The following is a 15,540-nucleotide window of genomic DNA, read 5'->3' as shown; positions in this document are numbered from 1 at the left end:
GATTCAATGTTATAACAATACATTTATATAAATTTATATAATTTTATAAATTTTTATAATTTATATATAAATTTATATAATTCCAACTGTTGCTAAAAATGTAACAACAGTCCACATCCCTTAACTCTTAAGTCATTGTTACCAAATGTCTACATTATTAATGGCAGAAGTTTTAGTTATGGCACACCTGTATCTATTCTAAAGACTGGTACAACACGTATAAATGGATCTTTGCCGGGAAGTTCTTTTTGTAAAAGTAATAATTATTTTTGTTTCAGACTAAGTAAAGGTATAACTGTTTCTTACACATACAGTATAACCTTGTAATGAAAATACTACTGTTGTTCCCTGTTTTCCCTGAAATTCCTGTTAGGAGATAAACTGTGCAAGAACAGTGTGCAGAAGAATGTTCAACCGTTGTTTGTGTGCAAAAATGATGCAAAAGACATTTGTGCAAAAATGCATTAACGTTGTGTAAGTTTAAAAGGATAAGAAAAGTTTGGCAACATTGGTAATGCCAGATTAAAGCCCCATTTACACTACCCTTGTTAAACCGAGCCGAGCCGAGACCAGTCTGAGCTTGGATCAGTTAACCAAGCCGAGACGACCGTTTACACACCACGCTATCCCGGTTCCTTGGTTGCTCCTCGCCTCCAAGTGATGATTTGCAGTACTGCTGCCCTCTGGGATTGAAGGCAGGACAAAGGAAATCAAAATGGCGGCGCCCGTAACATTCAGGATGTTATGGTTGGACAGAGTCAGCTAAAAAGAGAGTATTGGAGACGTTTTTTGTAGCACAATAGGGAGAGACACAAAGATAGAAAAAATATGGAAAATAATTAATAGAATGAATGGAATAAAGAGAGAGTTTGAATATCCTATATTAAAAATAGATAATATAAATATAATAAAAGATGAAGATAAAGTTGAAATATTGGCAGGAACATTTAGTAAAATCCACAGTTCAAATAATATTAGTGAAGAGGGAAGAAAAGGAAGAGAAGATACAAAACTTAAATATAAAGATTTATTAGAGAGTGTTGAAGAATCAAATAATTTGTTGAATGTTGAGTTTACAAAAGCTGAACTGAATGATACACTTAGAAAGAGGAAAAAATACAGCACCAGGTAAAGATGAAACTTGGCATAGAATGATTAGTCAACTTAGTGAAAAATCAAAATATATATTATTGCAAATATATATTAAAATTTGGGAGGAGAGAAAATTACCGATTAACTGGAAGGAATCAATTATAGTACCAATAGCTAAACCAGGAAAAGATAATTCAAACCCACAAAATTACAGACCAATAGCTTTAACATCAAATCTATGTAAAATAATGGAAAAAATTATTAATAATAGACTAGTATATTATTTAAATAATAAAGGATACATGTCAAAATATCAAAGTGGTTTTTGAAAAGGGAAGAGTACTAATGATCCAACGCTATGTTTAGAGCATGAAATTAGAAAAACACAAGTAAATAAAGAAAGTGTAGTGGCAGTGTTTTTTGATATAGAAAAAGCATATGATATGATGTGGGTTGAGGGATTATTAATTAAATTATATGTTGGGTATTAAAGGGAAATTCTTTAAATGGATTAAAGACTTTTTAACAGATAGGAAAATACAAGTTGGAATTGGTGACGTGATCTCAGGAAAATATATAGTAGAAAATGGAACTCCGCAGGGGAGTATTATAAGTCCGTTATTATTCTCAATTATGTTAAATGATGTATTTAAAGATATTGGAAAAGGAATGGGGTGTTCACTTTTTGCAGATGATGGAGCTGTTTGGAAAAGACAGAAAAATTTGGATTTTATTGTAAAGAAATTGCAAGAGGTTATTATTGAAATAGAGAAATGGGCGTTGCAATGGGGATTTAAGTTTGCAATTGAAAAAAACAAAAGTAATGATATTTAATCAGAAAAAAATTAACAAGGAAATAAAATTTAAATTATATAACCAAGAATTAGAGCAAGTAAAGTGTGTAAAATTTTTAGGACTATAGTTTGATAAAAAACTAAAATGGAATATCTCCGTCTCCGTCTTCTTCCGCTTATCCGGGGTCGGGTCGCGGGGGCAGCAGCTTCAGTAGGGAGGCCCAGACGTCCCTCTCCCCAGCCACTTGGGCCAGCTCCTCAGGAGGAACCTCAAGGCGTTCCCAGGCCAGCCGGGAGACATAGTCCCTCCAGCGTGTCCTGGGTCTTCCCCTGGGCCTCCTCCCGGTGGGACGTGCCCGGAACACCTCTCCAGGGAGGCGTCCAGGAGGCATCCTGACCAGATGCCCGAGCCACCTCAACTGGCTCCTCTCGACGTGGAGGAGCAGCGGCTCTACTCTGAGTCCTCCCCGGATGACTGAGCTCCTCACCCTATCTCTAAGGGAGAGCCCAGACACACTACGGAGAAAACTTATTTCAGCCGCTTGTATCCGGGATCTCGTTCTGTATCCGGGAAGCTCCTTCTTCAGCCTTTCCAGAACCCCTGAATAGACCTTACCAGGGAGGCTTAAGAGTGTGATTCCTCTGTAGTTGGAACACACCCTCCGGTCCCCCTTTTTAAATAGGGGGACCACCACCCCAGTCTGCCAATCCAGGGGAACTGCCCCCGATGTCCACGCAATGTTGCAGAGCCGCGTTAACCAACACAGCCCCACAACATCCAGAGCCTTAAGGTACTCAGGGCGAATCTCATCCACCCCCGGGGCCTTGCCACCGAGGAGCTTTTTAACAACCTTGGCAACCTCAGCACCAGAGATGGGAGAACCCGACCCAGAGTCCTCAGGCTCTGCTTCCTCAATGGAAGACGTGTTGGTGGGATTAAGGAGGTCTTCGAAGTATTCCGCCCACCGACGCACGACGTCCCGAGTCGAGGTCAGCAGCACACCACCCCCACTGTAAACAGTGTTGGTACTGACTGCTTCCCCCTCCTGAGACGCCGGATGGTGGACCAGAATCGCTTCGAAGCCGTACGGAAGTCTTTCTCCATGGCCTCCCCGAACTCTTCCCACGCCCGAGTTTTTGCCTCGGCGACCAGCCGAGCCGCCTGCCGCTTCGACTGCCGGTACACATCAGCTGCTTCCGGAGTCCCACAGGCCAAAAAAGCCCGATAGGACTCCTTCTTCAGCTTGACGGCTTCCCTCACCGCTGGTGTCCACCAGCGGGTTCGAGGGTTGCCACCACGACATGCACCGACAACCTTGCGGCCACAGCTCCGACTAGCCTTCTGCACCCTTATGTTCAAGCATAAGGGTGTCCATATGTGCTCTTGGCACCAGGACACCCTAGGTCGCAGTTCAATGATCGACTTTGTTGTCGTTTCATCTGACCTGCGGCCGCATGTCTTGGACACTCGGGTGAAGAGAGGGGCGGAGCTCTCCACCGACCACTACCTGGTGGTGAGTTGGCTCCGATGGCGGGGGAGGAAGCCGGCCCGACCGGGCAGGCCCAAACGCACTGTGAGGGTTTGCTGGGAATGTCTGGCGGAGTCCCCTGTGAGGCGGAGCTTTAACTCCCACCTCCGGGAGAACTTTAAACACGTCCCGAGGGAGGCGGGGGACATTGAGTCTGAATGGACCTTGTTCCACGCCTCTATTGCTGAGGCGGCTAGTCGGAGCTGTGGCCGCAAGGTTGTCGGTGCATGTCGAAAATGGAATATACTTATTGAAAAAGTTATTTATAAATGTAAGTAAATCCTAAATATTATGAGATGCTTGGCTGGCAGTGACTGGGGAGCATATAGGCAATCACTATTGGTTGTATAGTTTACGGTTCAGCAGCTAAAACCCATCCTACTAAATTAGACATTATCCAACATCAGGCATTAAGATTATGTACTGGAGCATTTAAAACCACACCTACAGCAGCAATAGAGGTAGAAATCAGAGAAATGCCATTAGATTTAAGAAGGATAAAACTAGAAATAAACTATTGGCTGAATTTAAAGGGTAAAAACTTAGATCATCCAACTTGGGAAATTTTAAATCCATGTTGGGAAAAAAAAAAAGAAATGAGGAGTTTTGGATGGACAATTGAAAAGAAAAGAAAATAATTTAAAATGAATGATTTAGAAATTACTCACACAACACCAATATCAATTATACCACCATGGATTTTACCAGAAGCAATAGTAGATATGGCAATAATGGAAAAGAAACAAGAAATAAATGGAAAAATTGGAATAGCATTTGTAGTACCAGAATTCAATGTAAGAATGGGAAAACAAATTACAGACGGATTATCAGTATAGACAGGAGAAATGTTGGCAATATTATTAGCTTTACAATGGGTAGAAGACTTAAAACCATTAAAAACATTCATTTGTTCAGATTCAAGTTCTGCATAATTAAGTTAAAAATATAATAAATCAGATAGTAGGATGGACATTTTATTAGAAATATTTCATACATTATTCAGAATACAAAATATAGGTTTAATAGTTATATTTGTGTGGGTTCCAGTGCATATTGGGGTTGAAGGAAATGAGAAGGCAGATAAATTGGCAAAGAGGGCGACTCAAAAGCTTATTAATTTTACAGTTAAAATAAGTAAGACTGAGGGGAAGAGTATTATTAAAGAAAAACTGATGAAAAGAAAAATGGCAGAAAGGTGGGAAAAAGGAAAAACAGGAAGATGGTTTTATAAAATTCAGAAGACAATAAGAGAAAGAAGAAATGGAAGACGAAATAGAAAGGGGGATAGGGTTATAACAAGGTTAAGATTTGGGCATACAGGACTTAATTACACACTTTTTAAAATTCAAAAACATAATACTGGTAAATGTGATTATTGTAGAAAGTATGAAACAATAGAACATGTTATATTAGAATGTAATAAATATGAAAGAGAGAAGATATATGAGGAAAGAGTTTCAATGTATTAAGGAAAAGATACATTTATTAGATATTTTGAGGAAGCATTTGGGGATTAAACATATACAAATAGTAGGGCTGGGCAAGTTAACGCGTTAATTTCGCGTTAATTCATTAGACTATTAACGGCGATATTTATTTTATCGCGCATTAACGCATGTTGCTCACATGCTTTCAGTCAGTGTCAGTCAGCAGGCGCGCTGACTGCAGCGCGCTGTCACGGCAGCACTCTGCCGCTCCCCCTCCCCTCTCGTACATGGCTCAGCGGCGCCAACCAATCAGCACGCAGGCTCAGCCTGGCCCGCCCACTCAGCTCTCACACAAACTTAATACACAAACAGCTGAGAGAGACCGCAGCAGCGAAAAATCACGAACAGGGGAAGTAGCACCATTTGGCTTTATTTTAATACCGTAAATGAAATCAAGCTGTATGTTTTGTAAAAAGCCGGTTCATTTCAGTGGAAACACAACAAATTTATCTAAGCACGTGAAAAAACATGAAAACGTCGAGCCCCAGAAACGGAGAGAGGAGACGAAACTTCTCTCACTGCCCTGACAGACCCACAGACGTCTCTGACTGAGGCGTTTCAGTCCTCCATGGAACATCCAGGTAGATCAGTGGATGGATAGATGGATGGATGGATGGATGTTACTGGAGCCCACACATAACATGTAATTAAGACCTTGAAATAACCCAGTACATATATTAAAAAGTGTTATTTAAGATAAGATAACATTAGCTAATCCTTTTTTTATCCCACGACGGGGAAATTTATAGGATTAAAGCAACAGGCAGGTGCACACAACACAGACAAAATTACATAAGGATTGAAATATATAAGAGGTGGATTAGCGAAAAAACACTGAACATAACATTATTATTATTATTATTATTATTATTATTATTATTATTTAATTGTAATAATAAAATAAAAAACACAAAACCCAAAAGGTCAACAGTTTCATGATACATCAAGCTTAGGGACTGGCTAATATACAGCAGGTCAAAAAAGGCCATATTTTGGCTGCAGTGCTTGCTGTTCTCTTATGAAGAAAAGATCAACTAGTGCACTAAATTCAATAGATGGGTTGAAAATATCCAGTATAAAATAAGTGCTACAAATGTTACAACACTTTTGTTCATATGGCAGCAGAACATTAAAATAAAAGTGCTCTTTACACTACTTTTGAATTAATTCTTGGAGTTTGTAAATACAATGCGATTAATCGCGATTAATCGCGATTAATCAGGGCGATTAATCGCGATTAAATATTTTAATCGTTGCCCAGCCCTAACAAATAGTTATTCAATATTTAAAGAGAACTAAATTATTTCATAGAATTTGATTATAGAAGGTGTGAATTATATAAATGAGTAGAATACTAAGATAGATAGATAGATAATCCATCAAGAACCAAACTCCATATCAGTAAGTGGCGGTAATACTGCTAAAAGTTTGTTGCCAACCACCATTAAACACCTGACAAAGAAGAAGACAGAGTCGGCTTTTGGGACGTGGTTAAGACAAACGGACGTCTAATAAGGATTAACAGGCGCAGGAAACAACGACAGACGCTGAGGTTCATCACACTGGTAAACAGAATCATCTCTGGAAACCGTGTGGCACGGTAAGGAAGCTAGTATTATTATGAATGTCTGAAATTTGTCTGAATGGAGTGTGAATCCGGACTTGCAGCCAGACATGCCGGAAAAACCACGGACAGTCAGCTGACTGTAAGGGGATGACGCGGTCTGCTCATGCGCTCTTTGTTATCAGATAACCGGGATAAAAAAAACAAAAACAAAAAAAAATACAGTCCGAGACCTCCCCAGGAACTGGTCTGCATTTAGCGCGGTCCGGTTATGTTTAGCGCGGTCCAGTTTAGTCTGCTGACCATTTACACACAAGAGTTATCTCGGTTACCGAGCTCGGACTGGTCTCGGGTCGGTTAAAAAAGTGTAGTGTAAACGGGCCTAATGATCCAAATGTGCAAATATGGTGTAGAGTCCAGTTTAGAGTTCTACAGTCTGATGGCAACGGGTGAAAAGCTGTTGCAGAACCTGGTGGACCTGCAGAGGATGTTGGAGAACCTTTCCCCAGTGGGCAGCAGGGAGAACAGTCCATGGTGGGGTTGTGAGGGGTCTCTGATGATGTTATGGGCTCGGGACATGCAGCGCTGGGATGAAATGTCTTTAATGGAGGGTAGGGGAGCCCCGATGATCCCTTTTGCTGTCCTCACCACTCTCCTCACATTCCTCCAGTCAGAAGCGCTGCAGCCTCCACACCACACAGAGAGACAGCTGGTCAGAATGCTCTCTATGGTACTTGTGTAGAAGGTTGTGAGGATGGGCAGGGGCAGGTGGGCTCTCCTCATCCTCAGCAGTAAGTGCAAGCACTTCTGTGCCTTCTTCGCCAGTGACATGGTGTTCACAGACCAGGTGAGGCTGTCTGTTATTTGCACCCTGAGGAATTTGGTGCTGCTGACCACCTCCACAGCTGAGCTGTTGATGAGAGGTGGAGCGTGGCGCGGCCGGTTCTTCCTGAAGTCGACAATGATCTCCTTTGTTTTCTCCACGTTCAGGATCAGGCTGTTGTTTCTGCACCGGCCCACCAGCTGCTCCATGTTCTCTCTGTAGTCCCGGTCTTTGTTGTGTCTGATCAGGCCCACCACCGTTGTGTCGTCTGCAAACTTCACAATGTGATTGGTGGTGAACCTGGGACCGCAGTCGTGTGTCAGACTGAACAGCAGGGGACTCAGGAGGCAGCCCTGAGGAAAGCCCGTGCTGAGGGTGATGACATCAGAGGTGTTCTGTCCAACCGGGACAACCTCAGTTATCCCGGTCGGGATGATGATGATGAGGAAGTCTAGCAGCCAGTTGCGAAGGGGTGTGCTGAAGTGCAGATGTTTCAGTTTTCCTACCAGATGCTGTGGGATGATGGTTTTGAACGCTGAACTGGAGTCAAGGAGCATGCTCAAAGGGGCGGGGCGTGGGTGGGCTTGGAACCCGTTAATAACTGCTTGCAGTTCTAGTTGTTTCATTTAGTTTTTCTGTTGTATTATTCAGTATTTTTATTCTTAACCACCATAAATTTCATGTCTATGCTAATTATGTTCTTGTGCTGCTGAAATACCTAAGTACCACTAAAAACTCCCCTAACTCTTGATATCTACAGTGTAAGTCAAATAATTAAGTGATCAATGAGAAAGCAAACACACCAAGTCACAACATGATCAATGCTCTGTAGAGCTTTACTCTCACACAAAAAAACTCACGCAGTACAACATTCACAATATGCCAAATATTTTTTGTCCATTGTTTCCTCACAAGATCTTGAGTCCTCTCAGTTTGACCCTGCTCTGAGCAGGACCGGAAAAAACTGTGCTGACCCTGGAAAAAATAAATAAATAAATACTGTTCCTGATACGCTTGCAAGCAAGCTGAGCAGAGTAGAGCGGGCCAAACCAAGGATGTGGAAATGGGGCTTATAACGCTATGCCATTTAATGACCGTCATTAAAGATTTGAATTAAAGTTATTGGCACAGACACATATAAACTATTAGCCCAATTTTAACACTGGCAATGAGCCCCCAAGATTGGGTCAAAAACCTCATTAAGTTATTTCGTCTAAACTTAATTTTCACAAACTACATTAAAATGTCATGAAAATGGTTTTATCCATTGAACAACATTGCCAGTGTGTCTGTGTCATGGTTGAGTTTTGGTTTGGCTTTGTTTTTCTGTTATTTTAATTTTTTCATCTCTTTTGGGTTAGGTTTGACTTTATTTATTGTTAGTTCTTCTTCTTTATGGTTTTTTCTGGCGGTTGGCACGCAACGAAACGGTGCATTACCGCCACCAACTGGTTTGGAGTGTGGATCAGAATGACTTATACTACCTAAAATAAATTAAACCAACCTACCAAAATAAAACAAACACCCAAAAAAAAATAAATAAATAAATAAATAAAATAAAAATTAAATCCTATCAATTAAATTACTTAGTCTAAGATAATGAAACATAATCCCATAACACTCATCTCTTGAATTACTTCTAAGCATTTCTATTAAATCAAATTTTATTCTTTTCCTTTTTAAATTTTTAACCATTTCCCTTCTTTCTTCTTCATATTTCTTACAGTACATCATAATATGCTCAACTGTTTCTTGTTCCCCACAATACTCACATCTTCCAGTGTTATGCTTCCCTATTTTGAATAATGTTCCATTTAATCCAGTGTGCCCAAATCTAAGTCTTGATATGATTGTTTCTTCCCTTCTGCTCCTCCCTGCACAACTCATTTCTCCCACTCTCCTCTGAATCATGTACAGCCACCGTCCTTTCCTCTCTTCCTCCCATTGCTTTTGCCACCTTTCCTTCATCTTCTGTTTAATAATGCTCTTTACTTCCATTTTACTAACTTTAATTGAGATATCAATGTTTTCTCTAATTGTAGCCTCCTTTGCAACCTTGTCTGCCTTTTCATTTCCTTTTATTCCCATATGTGCTGGTACCCACAAAAATATAACTGTAATTCCCATCATTTGAATTCTGAACAATGTTTTTTATTGTTAGTTTTCAGTCATCAGTTATTTTCTGTCAATTTTCAGTTCACCTCCTCAGCAGTCAGTCACACCTGATAATCATTTACCAGTCAATTAGCCAGACCCTTGTTCCACCTGTGAAGTGCTCTATTTAAACCTCCCTCTGCCTTCAGTTCAGCACTGGGCCGTCATCATTCCACACCTCTCCATGCCAGTCCCCGGTTTTGCCTCAGAAGAATTGTTTTTCTCGTTTAAGGTTAGTCCTGCCAGTTTCTCTTGACTGATACTCTGCTGTTTGTCCCTGGAGAAGTTCTGCTCTGTGTCCTGGTGTCTCCAAGGTTCTGCTAACCTGACTAGCCGCCCTGGAGAAGCTCAGCTCTGTGCCCTGGTGTCTCCCAAGTTCTGCTAACCTGACTAGCCGCCCTGGAGAAGCTCAGCTCTGTGCCCTGGTGTCTCCCAAGTTCTGCTAAACTGACTAGCCGCCCAGAGTGCTATGAGGCCTGCTAGCCGAGAAGCACCTAGCTAGTGTGGACTATCTGTCTCCGGGCCGTCAGCTCCTGCCATCACATTCATCCCTGACCTTCTGCAGTCCTGAACCTCCGGTCGTCATCACTCACCACCCAGCAAACTTCCTTCAATAAAGACTCAAACTTTTAGTCCCGTGTGTGCGTCCTGAGTTCATCGGTAAACAAAACCGTGACAGTCTGTTTTTCTCTTAGTCAAATGTAGACTTTACCTCTTGCTTTTGTATCTTGTAAAACAGGTTGTCGGTATGCTCTACTTTCAATTCTTCCTAAAAGCACTGTAGCTCTAATGAAACTACTTCAGTCTCCTCTGTTGGTACCTAGAAAGAGAACTAAAGTTTATAGCGAGACATCTTTTTTTTATCTTACTCCTATCAAATGCGCAACAACTTAATGACCTTAAAGCAGCTGAGATTCTGGAGTTTTTTTTTTTTTTTTAATTAACAAAATATGTATCTGTTCAGTCTGGTCTTTAGTTAAAGCTTATACATTTTTATTATATCTGAGATATATTTAAAAAGGTTGCTGGTTTTGGTCTATAAGTAGTATATTCATACTGTTATGAAATATCTGATCAAAGTACCAGGAAGAAAAACATTGATTTGAACATATCACTACATACGTTTAGTTATATATCACAATAACTTTGTGTGGGAAAAATCTCCTTGAAATATTTTACCAGAAAGTATCATTTTAAAAGCCTGTCTGAACCACCTGTAGAAGAAAGCATAAACCAATGGATTTAACACAGAATTCGACCATCCAAGCCATTTAAATACTTCGATTGCTATATCTGGTATTGTGAATTTTCTCATATGGTATAAACCCAAAGATAAAAAGTAAGGGGTCCAACACACAAGGAAGACTCCCAGCACTATAGCCAGAGTTATGCTGGCCTTTTTCTCCAGAGCTGCTTCAGACTTTATCGTCTTCTGGATGTTTCTTGCCTGCCTTTTGGCCACCAACAAAATCTTAAGATAGATTGTTGAAATTATAACAGTTGGAATATAAAATGTAAGAATTGGTCCAGGGCTGGATTCTTTTGTGGCTACGAATACCTTGCATCTCCAGCTAAGATTTTCTTCATTATTCCCACGAACAGTGATTACAATTGAAATAAGAGCTGAAACAGTCCAGCTCACCAGGATCATGGTCAGAGTAACACAAACATTGATTTTAGTTCTATACGTTAGAGGATGACATACTGCATAATATCTGTCAATTGATATACAGCACAAATTTAAAATGGACGATGCACATAGTAACATATCAAACAGACCTCGCATTTTACAGAGTAAATAACTTGAATACCAGCAGGAGCTCATAGACAATATTGTGCTGAAAGGCAAAACTAAAGCTCCAACAAGCAGGTCAGTCACAGCCAGAGAGAGGACAAGGTAGTTTGTTGGAGTGTGAAGCTGTTTGAAGTAAATCACAGAGATGATTACAAGAAGATTGCCACATATTATCAGAAGTGACAAAGTAACGACAACAACACTTAATGCATAAGAGGTCACAGTTTGTCCCTGCAGCTCTGCAGATTCATTGCAGAGACGCTTGTCTTCAATCATATCACCAACCCTCTAAAAAACTTACATCATTAAAGAAAGGCAGAGGATTTTAATACAATGGGTTTTTTATTCTATGTTAAGCAGTGAACGTGGAGTGATGGATGTCCTCCAACTCCATATGACCACACAGCTTACCTGCATTAGATTTATTATTCCATGTCTATCAGTTCATTGGCTGTTCATGGATGTGACTGGGGCTTCTTTGGTATCCAAGGAGAGATGCTCCCTGGTGTCATTTTGAGGAGCAATATTCATTTTTGTTATCATACTGTTGTATTGTAATAGAATGCAATGAATTGCAAGTTGTTTTTCTGTAGACTTCCACACAAGTTGTAAATCAGCTCTGAGTTAATATAGCCTAATTTATAGAATGAAGTGAACTTAGCCCTCGTCATGGTTTGCATCTCATAAAACAGAAGAACAAAGTGCATTAAAACATTTTTTGAACGGGTTCCTTGGGCATTTAAATACATAACACAAGCATGAAAACAGTTTTCATCTTTTTTACTTTTTGGCGGAAGAACTTGAAGCCTAGACAAATCAGGGGATAGAAATTACTCATATTCAACGCCAGACCTCAGGGTTTTTCATAACGCTTTGTGATTAAATTCTTGTTTAGGCAACAACTACTGATGACTTAGGAAGGTTTAAACAGTTTATTTATACATTGAAATAATGAGTTTATGTGCTCTGAGTTCAGGAACGGATTCCAAGATGTCTCTGGGGAGAGGAGGTAAGTGGTCTGTAGTTCACTTGATTCTGCAAGTGAACTGCAGACAACGTGTAGGCAATGAACTAAAGACCAGAAAGAGGACTGAAGTTTGGAGAGCAGATTTTTTCTGGATGAAGTACACAAAATGTTAAGTTAAGGACCATGAGAACTAGAATATAACAAAGTACTAAAGCCTAATTACCACTGTGTGTGAGAGAGATGTGTCTGGCATCTGCCAAATAAGATCCATTCATCCTTCCAAGATGGATGCAGAACCCTGCTACTACCGGAGGCACCCACCATGTTTGTCTTCTTTTTCATTTTTTAATCACTCCAAACTCTAATCCAGAGTGGGAGAGGAGAGCTACTTGGACTGGGGTCAAATCCACAAAGCTTATGAATTGTACCAATCGCTGAAATCTGGCTATATTCCGCCTGAACTGCAACAGACAACAGAACCACCATTGTCAAGCATTGTCTAAGCTTCTGAGGCCTAGACGCAGGTGGAAGGGAAGAAGATGTGGCTGCCACAGGGGCCCTCACACCAGACTAAAGGCTAATCCACATAGGCCAGCTCTGTCCAGTCTCCTCCTGGCCATTGTCAGATCTATCTCCAACAAAATCTTCTGCTCCCCTGCTGTGGAACATCTGTCTGGCAAGGGCAGACATTCAAAATGGTTAGAGTTCAGCTATGTGATTACTATTGCAACATACATTCAGCCTAAAGCAGAATTAGCCCTGGAGGAGCTATGTTGTTTTATCCGCAGCCAAATAAACAGTGATCTAGAGGCAGCTGTGATACTTTAATCATGTTGAATTAAAATCTGTGCACCCCAAATTCCATAAGTTCATGCAATTTCCAACCAGAGACGATAGTATATTAGACCAGGTCTACTACAACATCCCAGGAGCATACAAGGCTGCAGCAAACCACTGATCTGTACAACCAGACCCGTTGTTAGACTGTTCAGGTTTGGACTTAAGGGGCCTGCTTAGCTTCACGGGACTGCTTTGAACACACAGACTGAGTATTTAAAGAAGGAACCTAAGGAATAAACATCATCTCTGCTGTCCTATATTCACATTTGCACTGATGTTGTCCTACCCACAAAGACAATCCGAATGCTTCCCAAACCAGAAACCATGCGTAGAAACGGCGCAGTACCTGCTGAAGGTCCAGGATGCAGCATTCATATCAGGAAACAGACTGGCCTACAGCAGGGCTAGAAGTGAATTGAAAAAGGCATCCAGAATGTAAAGCACAGGTACAAGCAGTGCATAGAGGACCACTTCAGCAGCAATAACCCAGAAAACATGTGGAGAGGCATCATGACCTTTGCAGATTATAAGCACAGCAACCAGCAGCTCAGCAACAACCCAGCACTCGATCTCTTCGACTCTCCAAACATCAAAATAGTATGAGAGCAACACAGTTCAGGAGAGGAAGGATTTATCATGGGTGGTAAGAACAGCACAGGGGAATATGGGATGCTGTCTATAGAACCTAGACACAATCTATGCTGCACAAGTCCAGAAAAGGACCAGACATATTGCCACAGATCCCACCCACTTAGGCAATACACTATTTGTCCTACTTCCATCACTTAAACAATTCAGGAACATTAAATCAAAAACTAGCTTAAAAACAAAATCAAAAACAGACTGAAAAACAGCTTCTTTCCCAAACATGTAAAGACTATCACCCCTTGCTGAAAGTCAGTAAACCACACACCCAGTTAGTAATCTGTTACATACACACTACTGGTTACACAGGTTTCTGATCTGATGAGAACCATTTATACTGTCTCTTACTTGCAAATGTGTATTCAGACACTTTAATTTCTAGGGGACTGTCTGATTAGACATCTATGCAAATTGCACCATTTTACAAATACATTTACTGCACAGTATTGCAGTCTGTTATCCAACATGAGTCAATTAAATGCTAAGGACTATATGCATACTTAAGGCCATCAGGAAGTGTTGTTGTTGGGAAGTGCAATCAACAGTTTGTTTTAAAAAATTTGAAAAGGTTATCGCTAGTTATGTATGCGTTATATGTAATTATGTGCATTCTGAGGTGGTGTCTGCCTCAAACATTTCATTATCATCATAAAGCTTCTTGACTCATCTTGTTGTGCAGTTACTTATGTTTAAGTTATTTAATGTTTTTTTAAGTAACTCTCGGTCTGTTAGGTATTGTTCAGTGAATATCGGCTCAATCAGCTGATATTAGGACTATACAGCTGACAGGAACCAAAGGTCTCTAAATCTGTCAAAAAACGTCCAACACAATTTGATGTTACATACTCTTGTAAAGTGGTTTGTATTCATGCATATTGTTTACCTAATTGAAATCCCCCCACATAGAATTGACTTATTCTAAATATTAATAATTTCTAAAAAAAACAAATCTAAGCCTGGTTTTAGTAATTTTAAAAAGGCATCTGAATTATCTAATAAATACAAATAAAGAGATTATTTATTTCAAATGAACAGACACCAAGCAAATTTACCACTATAAAGTTACTAACTATAATCCCTTGGTTTTATTGACACTATTGCTTATTCATATAGTTAATTCATGTTTTAATAATGAATGAGGCATACATCACCTTGAATCTACTGTCCTGTATAAAGATAACAAAATCAAAATCAATAAATCTGTCTTGTAATAGAAGTTTATGAACCCTACAAATTAGGCTTAAAATTCTTTCCTGAGTGTAGAATTGTGACTGCCATTTGCACTCCACACCTTTTCAACTTTAACCATTAGAATAATTAGGTTAAGAGTCCATACTGATAAATCCCAAATTGTTTTGCAAAAAAAAAAAAAAAAAAAAAAATTGTGTAACAGACTGCCAAACTATCAACATCTGTCTACTACTACCAAGCGGCTCCTTAAGTCTGTAAAACCTCTCAAAGCGGCTGGGGCTCATGCTGTTTTTCCTGAATTTGTTTTCAAAATATGCTGAAATCTAATTACGTCTACTTCGGTAATTGCAAACTCCTTTTAAACATAGACTTGTGCAAAACCTACCAAAACGTCAAGTTGTTTAAAAATTGGATTATTAATACAATGATTATTTAAATAGTGTGTTTTGTTGGAAAGTTCCTCCACCTGTACTGGGGGCCAGTTTAAGGTTGGAGCTTGACCCCCAAATTCCACAACCGCTGTGACTGCTCCGTTCCGTTCATGTACATGCATGTCCATCCGATGGAGCAACAATGTTATTTTAATTAATGAGAACAGTTCCATATTCTCCGTGACTTCTGCAAACATCACCCTCAGCGGACACGCTCGCTGTCGTTCA

The 15,540-nt window shown here is 40.2% G+C and overlaps 1 protein-coding gene across 1 annotated transcript; it reads right to left on the bottom strand.

The window, feature by feature from the left end:
* Positions 1 to 10,578: 10,578 nt before the first annotated feature.
* On the bottom strand, positions 10,579 to 11,514 carry LOC105921815 (trace amine-associated receptor 1-like). Its single transcript, XM_021313611.2, has one exon. It carries the CDS (start codon positions 11,512 to 11,514, stop codon positions 10,579 to 10,581), a length of 936 nt encoding a protein of 311 aa, XP_021169286.2.
* Positions 11,515 to 15,540: the final 4,026 nt, after the last annotated feature.

Source organism: Fundulus heteroclitus, chromosome 15 (genome assembly GCF_011125445.2).
Source record: "Fundulus heteroclitus isolate FHET01 chromosome 15, MU-UCD_Fhet_4.1, whole genome shotgun sequence".
Taxonomy (NCBI): Eukaryota; Metazoa; Chordata; class Actinopteri; order Cyprinodontiformes; family Fundulidae; genus Fundulus; species Fundulus heteroclitus.
Note: the sequence above shows the minus strand (reverse complement) of the source record. Positions and strands in the feature narration are given on the sequence as shown.

Excerpts from the sequence above, each read along its gene's own strand:
- LOC105921815 (XM_021313611.2), bottom strand. The coding sequence starts at position 11,514 with ATGATTGAAGACAAGCGTCTCTGCAATGAATCTGCAGAGCTGCAGGGA.